This window comes from Callorhinus ursinus, unplaced genomic scaffold (assembly GCF_003265705.2).
Source record: "Callorhinus ursinus isolate GAN/ISIS: 27379988/994484 unplaced genomic scaffold, GSC_fseal_2.0 scaffold106, whole genome shotgun sequence".
Taxonomy (NCBI): Eukaryota; Metazoa; Chordata; class Mammalia; order Carnivora; family Otariidae; genus Callorhinus; species Callorhinus ursinus.
In genome coordinates, this window is record NW_027397168.1 from 543,174 (window position 1) to 550,470 (window position 7,297).

At 63.2% G+C, this 7,297-nt stretch overlaps 1 protein-coding gene and 1 long non-coding RNA gene across 2 annotated transcripts; both read right to left on the bottom strand.

Annotated features, from left to right (window-relative positions):
• Positions 1-187: 187 nt before the first annotated feature.
• On the bottom strand, positions 188-3,992 carry IL11 (interleukin 11). Its single transcript, XM_073889315.1, has 5 exons — positions 3,839-3,992; positions 2,479-2,651; positions 2,221-2,307; positions 1,939-2,100; positions 188-1,211 (listed from the first exon to the last, which is right to left on the bottom strand). Exons 1-5 carry the CDS (start codon positions 3,843-3,845, stop codon positions 1,041-1,043), a joined length of 600 nt encoding a protein of 199 aa, XP_073745416.1. The 5' UTR covers positions 3,846-3,992; the 3' UTR covers positions 188-1,040.
• A 2,459-nt stretch (positions 3,993-6,451) lies between these two features.
• LOC141371823 (uncharacterized) lies at positions 6,452-7,210 on the bottom strand. The gene is made up of 2 exons (XR_012377066.1): positions 7,011-7,210; positions 6,452-6,739 (listed from the first exon to the last, which is right to left on the bottom strand). It is a non-coding gene; the product is annotated as an uncharacterized lncRNA (long non-coding RNA).
• Between the last annotated feature and the right edge of the window lie 87 nt (positions 7,211-7,297).

A 7,297-nucleotide genomic window follows, 5' to 3' on the forward strand; every position in this document is an offset into this window, starting at 1 on the left:
TTTTATTTTATTATTTATTTGAGAGAGAATGAGAGATAGAGAGCACGAGAGGGAAGAGGGTCAGAGGGAGAAGCAGACTCCCTGCTGAGCAGGGAGCCCGATGCGGGACTCGATCCCGGGACTCCAGGACCATGACCTGAGCCGAAGGCAGTCGCCTAACCGACTGAGCCACCCAGGCGCCCCTGCTTTCTCTGTCTTAAAACAGCCTCCATCTCATCCCCTCGGCATGGCTGATGGTATTCCATCACATGGATGGGTATAATTTATTAAACCATCCCTCATTGTTGGACATCTAGGTGGTTTCTGATTTGCTGTTGTGAACATCACCGTAACGAACGTCAAACTTGTAGCTTTGTCACATGCAAGTATTGTAGTGCATAGGATGGCCTTCTGGAAGCTTCTATCAATTTACTGAGTGCCTACAAAGTGCAGGCTCAGACCCTGCCCCTCAGCACTCAGGGTCCCTGGGGGACCAACAATCTCCTCTCTGCTGTCCTGCCCACTAAGGGTCCCTACCTCTCTCTGCTCCAGGGACCCTGACGACCAGCCCCCAACCCTCAGTGCTCAGAGAAATCGCCTCTAAGTGGATGTGTATGACAAATTTAATTCCCCTTTCTCCATCTTACAAAGGTTTCTCACATTTTTGTACAAAAACCCAGGCCTCTTTTCCCTTTCCCTCCCCACCCCACCCCAAAAAGTAATTGTTTAATAAATAATATATGCTCCTGCCCAGGCCCAGAGGGCTAGGGGACAGGGAAAGCCTGCAGCCAGACTTCTTAAGAGATTCAAGAATCTAGGACTCCAGTTCCCTGCCCCTTTGGTCCCCAAGTCCACCTGCCTCCCACCCACCCCCTTAAATAAATAAGTATAAATAAGGCACAGATACCCCCCCCCGACTCTGCCCAGGTCTCCTGGAGGGACCATCTCGAATTAGGGGGAGAGAAGGAGGGGGTGTTTTCCTGCTGCCATGCCCCCAGTCCCAAAATAAATAAATAAATAAGATGTGGCATCGAAGGACGTTGGTGGTTCCGGGTGGCGGGTCACAGCCGAGTCTTCAGCAGTAGCAAGCCCCGCACGGCCCAGTCAAGGGTCAGGTGCAGCCCCCCAAGAATGGCGTGGGCTGCCCTGATGCCTCCCCAGGCAGAGGCCGGGGGGGCCAGCGGGGGAGCTGGTGGGTCTGGGGGTGCTTGGGGTAAGGCCAGGCGGGACATCTGTTGGGAGAGGACAGAGGGTTAGCAATAGGTCAGGGGGTCAGTGGGGGTCCCAGGAAGGGGTCTGATTGGGAGGTTGGGGAGTCCAGGCTGCATGCTTCCGGAGTGTCTCTGGCCTGTGGGGTAGGGTTTCTGGGTGGGCGGTTCTCAGCATGTTGGGTTCAGAAAATGAAGACTGCGACCAAAAGGTGGGGGTGTCAGAGCTGGAATTCCAGGGCCCAGTCCAGGGGCTTGGGGGCGAGGTCTGTAGAATCAGGACTGGGGCCCTGGTGCTAGGTGAGGGCTGGGGGCTGTGGGCTCAAGTCTGGGGCCGGGTCTAAGATCTCGGGGCTGGGGTCTTAGACGTGGGGTCTCTCCGATCCAAGCTCCGGGACTCATGGGTGAGGGCTGGGCTCTCAGAATGGGGAGCTGGAATTTGAGGTCCAGGGTGTTTGTGGTCAGGCCCAGGAAGTGGTATCTGAAGTTTTCTGATCTCAGGGTGCTGGGTCTAGGATTTTAGCAGTCAGGGTTTGGGGGTCGTAAGGGCTCAAGACCAGCATCTGAGGTCTTAGGGACTCAGAGCTCAAGGTCTGAGACCTCAGGGTCTAGGTTTCTGAGGTCTGGAGATGGCAGGGTCTGGGGGGGGTCTCGGGGCCACAGGGTTTGGGACACAGAGGAGGGTCTCAGAGGGTCCTGGGGTCTCGGGTTTCAAGTCTAGGTGTCAGGTCTGGGGGCTGGAGCGTCCTACCAGGAGCTGCAGCCGGCGAAGCAGGCGGTCCAGCCGGGCCTGCAGGGCACCCAGCTCCGGCTCCAGGGTCCGCAGGGAAGGGCCCCCGGCTCGGCGCAGCCACTGCACGTGGCGCAGGTAGGAGAACAGGTCGGCTCGCAGCCGTGTCAGCACACCTGGGAGCTAGGACACAGGGCATGCGGGGCGTCAGGGAACACCTGCCACCTGCCTGCTCTGGCCCCCAATCCCTCGCACCCCCTCCATGCCCAGATCTCACCTTTGCCCCAGTCCCTTTCCCCTTACTTGTAGGGCTCCCAGCGCCCCTGCACTCATGGCCAAGGTGGGAAGAGAGTCCAGGTTGTGGTCCCCGTCGGCTGGAAATTTGTCTCTCTGTGGGGGCAAAGAGGCCTTGAGGGGGACCCTGCCCAGCTCCAGGGGTCCCTCCATCCTCCAGACAGGCCCCAAACTCCTCCCTTCCCCCCGTTTCTGCCACCGTGGTAGCCCAGGAGCCCTCCCCACTCCTGGTCCCGGTCCCAGCCCATCCCCTCCAGGCTCTCCTACCAGCTGTGCCGCCAGCTGCCGAGTGTCCGCCAGGAGGGAGCGGGTCAGGAGGACGGCGCTGTCCAGCTCAGCCCGAGGGTCTGGGGAGGCCCGCGGGGGGCCAGGAGGTGGCCCCGGGGCAGCAGCTCTATCTGGCCACAGGCTCAGGGCGACCAGGACCAGGCAGCAAACACCTGGGGGCGGGAGGAAGCAGAGAGCTCAGACCGGACTGGTGGGTCTGAGGGAGGAGGGACTGGGGGGTCTTGAGTCCCAGGGTGGAGCGCCCAGGGCAGGTCGCAGGGCCGGGGCGGGCTTCTCTCTCCCTCTCCGGCTCTGGCTGCCCCGCCCGTCGGAGCAGACGCGGCCCGGGGCGGGTAGACGGGCCGGGCGTCTCCCGTCCGCCCCCGGACGCCGGAATCTGGGCCCCGGGGCGGGGCATGAGGGGGGAGGCACAGGCCAGAACCTGCCCCCTCCCCGGGCCTCGGGAGCCCGAGCCGGACTGAGAGCAGAGGAAGGAGACCAGGACAGAAACCCGGAGGCCCAGACCCCTCCCCAGGGGGACATCCCCACCCCCTAGTGGACCGCGGAAGGCCGGGCCGTGGTGCCGGGGATGGCTCCCGGAGCACACCTGGGCGGAGAGAGGCAGAGGCGCGGGCGCAGCGGGGGCCGCGGGAGGCGGAGGGAGACCCGGCGGCGGCGCACGGCTCGGGGGCTCCGGCCCGCTGGCTCCCCGGCAGCCCATCCCCCAGCTGCCCCGCCCACCCCCGCTCCCGCCAGCCAATCAGCGCCCCCCGGGCCGCCCCGCTCCCGCATCACACCCCCAGCCCGCCCCCCGGCCCTCCCCGGCCGCTGTCTGTCCGTCGGTCCGCATCTGTCTGGTTCTCCCGTTCCTGTCTGCACCACTGTCTCTCTTTCTCTCTTCCCCCTGGCTGGGGTCGGTGTTCTGGACTTGCGCTCACCTCCTGGGGGGGGGGGGTTCTCTGCCTCAGTTTCCCTCCCGGAACCTCTCTGTCGGGATGCCTGGGCGTCTGCGTCCCTCGGTCCCCGCTGACTCCCTGGGGGTCCCCGGCGGTTGGGGGTCACCTCCCGGCATCTGCCTCTCTCTCCGTCTGTCTGGGGATCTCCATCTCTCTCGCGCTGCCCTGGGCGTCTCTCCGCGTCTCAGCTTCGTGCTCCCGTCTCTCTGCCCGTCTCTTCTCCGGGCCTCCTGCTTTCTCCGAATCTCCTTTCCTCTCCGTCTCTGCCTCCCCACGGCTCCCTCACTCTCCTCTGTCTCTTTCTGTCCCATTCCGCTGCGCCTGTCTGCTCCCCACCCTCCTCGCCACGGGCCCTCCCTCCTCCCTTCCTGTCCCCCCCACCCCATGAACTTGAACCAACTTACTGTTCATGTCCCCACAGGGCAGGGGTTCCCCAGGGCAGGGGGCAGGGAGCTGGGGGCCTTTAACCCTTCCCTGTCCGCTGCCGAGGGGGGGGGAGCCCTGGGGGTCAGCTGGGCCTCGGCCTGGGGAGGGGAGGCATGTGCGTGTGAGCAGCGAGGGCCGTGGCAGTGAGGGAGTGTGTACGCCTGGGGGGTTATATAGGGGGCCAGGGCGGGCGGGCGGGGGGCAGGCGGCAGGGGAGGGCAGCCTGACACATCCTGACTCACCCTCCCTGCCTGCCTTTTCCATTCAGACGGAGCCGGCTGCCTCGCAGGGCTCACGCTGCCTCGCTCAGAGGAGGGCACGGAAGGAAAAGTTGGAAAAGTTGAAAAGAGAAAGGGGGGGGTGGTCGGAGAGGGGCTGGTGAGGTCATTGGCGTCCCCTCCCTCCACCTCCTCGGCCCGGGCCGCCACAGGGCCAGACACACGCGGCTCAAGAGCTGGGGCCCGGCTGCAGGCTGCAGGCGAGGGTCGGCTGGACCAGGATGGCGGGCGGAGAGGTGGGGAGAGCTGGGGACAGAGCCACAAGACGCAGGCCTGGGGAGATGGACGGGCAAGGCAGAGCCACTCCAAGGGACAGAGAAAGCGAGAGGGATGGAGAGCGTGAGACCCAAGCAAGGACACAGAGATGCTTGGAGGAATGGGGACATTGAGGCAGAGATGGAGAGTCCGAAATGCAGAGACAGAGAGACAGTGACACGCGGAGAGATGGGGACACTGAGCAGACACACTGCAGGAGCAGAGAGACCCACAGAGACTCCAGGAGGAAAAGGGACAGAGAGTTGCAGGCTTAGAGAAAGGGGAGGCAGGTGGCAGAAGAAACACACCGGTGACAAAGCCGCAGAGGCCCCAAGAGACAGAGGCAGGGAGCCAGAGACACTCAGAGATGGAGGTGCTGAGCGAGGGGGGCAGAGAGGAGCAGAGTCTCCGGGAGCCAGGCAGGGGCAATGTGAAGGTGGGGAGAGAAGCAGAGACAGGAGACCGAGAGAGGGCATGAGACGAGGTGGGATCTGGCGCAGGTGCTGCACCCCCTCTGTGCCTCAGTTTCCTTATCTGTGAAATGGGGTTAACCGAGCACCCATCCCCCCGCCGCCCCCCCCCAATGCCTGGGTAAGGATGAGTTCACTTGTGTAGGGCACACAGTCAGCCGTCACTAAATGTGAACCATTGCAATTCTCTTCCTTGATTTTTATTAACACACACAGGGAGACGCAGAGAAAGATGCGGCCTCTGGGAGGGTTGGAGATGGCGAGCGAGCGGGCGAGATAGTGAGGGTGACGGACACGTGGAGAGAGTGGCTCAGCCAGGGAGTGGGCATGGGGACCGGGCAGAGATGGCAATGCACAGAGGGACTGGAGCAGGAGATGCGGGGAGGACGCGACAGCCATGGGGACACAGGCACCCTGATGGGCGCCAGGGCCAGAGGCAGAGCCAGTGAGGGAGCAAGTCCAGAGCCCCATCCCCGGGAGCATCCCCCCTCCCAGCGAAGGACCAAAGACAGGATGGGAGGGAGGAGACAAAGTGACAAGGACTTCTAAAGTTCCCCCTGCAGGTCCCCTTCTGGCCCTCAAAACTGTGCTGAGCTGGCACGGGGCTCTGGGGTTGAATGGTGGCTAGAGCCCTCCCCCTCCCATCCCCCACCCCTGGGGGTGGGGGACGACTGCTCAAGTCCCCGGGGAGGTGAGGTCACAGCCCCCCCATGGTGGGACATGACCTCATTGCCTCAGGTAAGAGTTCTCTCTCTTGTTCTGTCATGGCCACCCCTTCCAGGGCCCCCCAGGGGCCCTCCCCAGCCCCCGCTCCCGCAGGGACCCAGGCCTCTGACCACTGGGTCTCCGCCCCTCAGGGGGCCTGTTTCCGGCTGAGTCAGCGTGGGGGGCCCAAGGCTGCGTCAGTGAGGGGAGAACTGACGTAGCCCCCCCCCCCAGACCGGCAGGGCCAGCCAAGGTGACTCAGGCCACCAGCCTGGGGGATGGACTGGCCCGAGGGGATAGGTACTGGGCCTGGGGCCAGACTGAGAGCAACAATAGGGATCTCGCAATGGCAGCCCCTTCCACCTACTGGGAACCAGGGATGCCACCCCAGACCCTCTTCTTCAACCCAGGATCCGGGACTCCCAGCCCCCTCTTCCCTCAGACCCAGATGGCAGGTGTCCAGGCCCTACACCCTGGTTCCCAGGTGGAGAGAAAGGTGTTGCCATTCTGCTGTTTGGAGAATGCTCTATGGGAAAAGTCAGGAGTCTGGGGCTGGGTCAGTGTACCTGGCTTGTGCCAGTCCCCCCCACCACCTTGCCTTGGCCTGCTCCCTGAGGCTGCGGGATCATCTTTCCCCTAATTCCATCTTTCCTGGCTGCAGGAGGCTGAGGGAGATGGGGTGGGTGACGGCAAGAAGTCAGGGGATTGCTCAGCATCCTGGGTCTTCCCCATGAAGGGGGGGCATTCAAGTTCCTTCCATTGCAAGGAAAGCAAGAAGGGATGGGGTACCCACACTCCCATACTGACAGGCAGGACTGGGGAATCACAAAAAAGTGACAAGATGACACCAACACACAGACACAGAGACTGGAGCCCAGACATCCAGAGTGAGAAAAAGACGAAGTCATAAAACAATGGGGTCTACAGACAAAAGAAGTTCTAAAGAAACAAGCTCAGAGGCTCGGAGACAAGGACCAGGGGAGCCCACAGCCCAAGGCTCTGAGGGGGGCTCACAAACATGGGAGAAGATGCCACTGGAATGCGAGCCGGGAGCCAGGGGTCCTTGCTCATGTGCTGGCCCCTGGGCGAGGTAGGGCTGACTGGTGTGAGGTCAGCAGGTCGGAGGCTGTGTGTGTCCGTCTGTCTGTCCCTGGGGGGTCCTGTCTGGCCTCTGGGGGGTGACGGGGCAGGCGGGCCGCAGAAGCAGCCCAAACCTGTCATTAGCGGTGAGGGCCGTGACGGCGGGGGCCCCCCCAGTCCCAAGCCGCGGTCCAGGGCCGGCAGCCCCGCCCCCCACCCCCTCCTTGATCCCTGAGGAATCCCGGGAATTGCGAAGTGGGTCCAGATGATGTTGACACAGGAAATGGTCATCAGCTGCTGGCCTCAGCCCCACAACCCCTATGAACCCCCCACCCCCGGCCCCCTGCTGAGCCCCCTCTAACCTGTGTCATCTCTGACGGAGGCAGCCCAGGGCCACTCAGCTCCCACCAGGATGTTTACAAGAGATGCACAGGGCAGGAGTCAGCCTCACAGGGCTTCCTGAAAAATGGGGTCTGGACTCCTGGACAACTGCCCTCAGACCCAGTCCCTGGCCTCCTTCGCCATCAGACCCAGGAGTCCAGGCCCCCAGCCCCTCCTCCCTCAGACCCAGGAGTCCAGGCCCACAGCCCCTCCTCCCTCAGACCCAGGAGTCCGGACCCCAGCCCCTCCTCCCTCAGGCCCAGGAGTC

What these genes read in the sequence shown, in the direction of transcription:
- IL11 (XM_073889315.1), bottom strand. An exon ending in GGCAGCTGGCGGCACAGCTG is followed by an intron (nt 2,308 to 2,478) that starts GTAGGAGAGCCT and finishes TTGCCCCCACAG; the next exon opens with AGAGACAAATTTCCAGCCGA. An exon ending in TTCGCCGGCTGCAGCTCCTG is followed by an intron (nt 1,212 to 1,938) that starts GTAGGACGCTCC and finishes CTCTCCCAACAG; the next exon opens with ATGTCCCGCCTGGCCTTACC.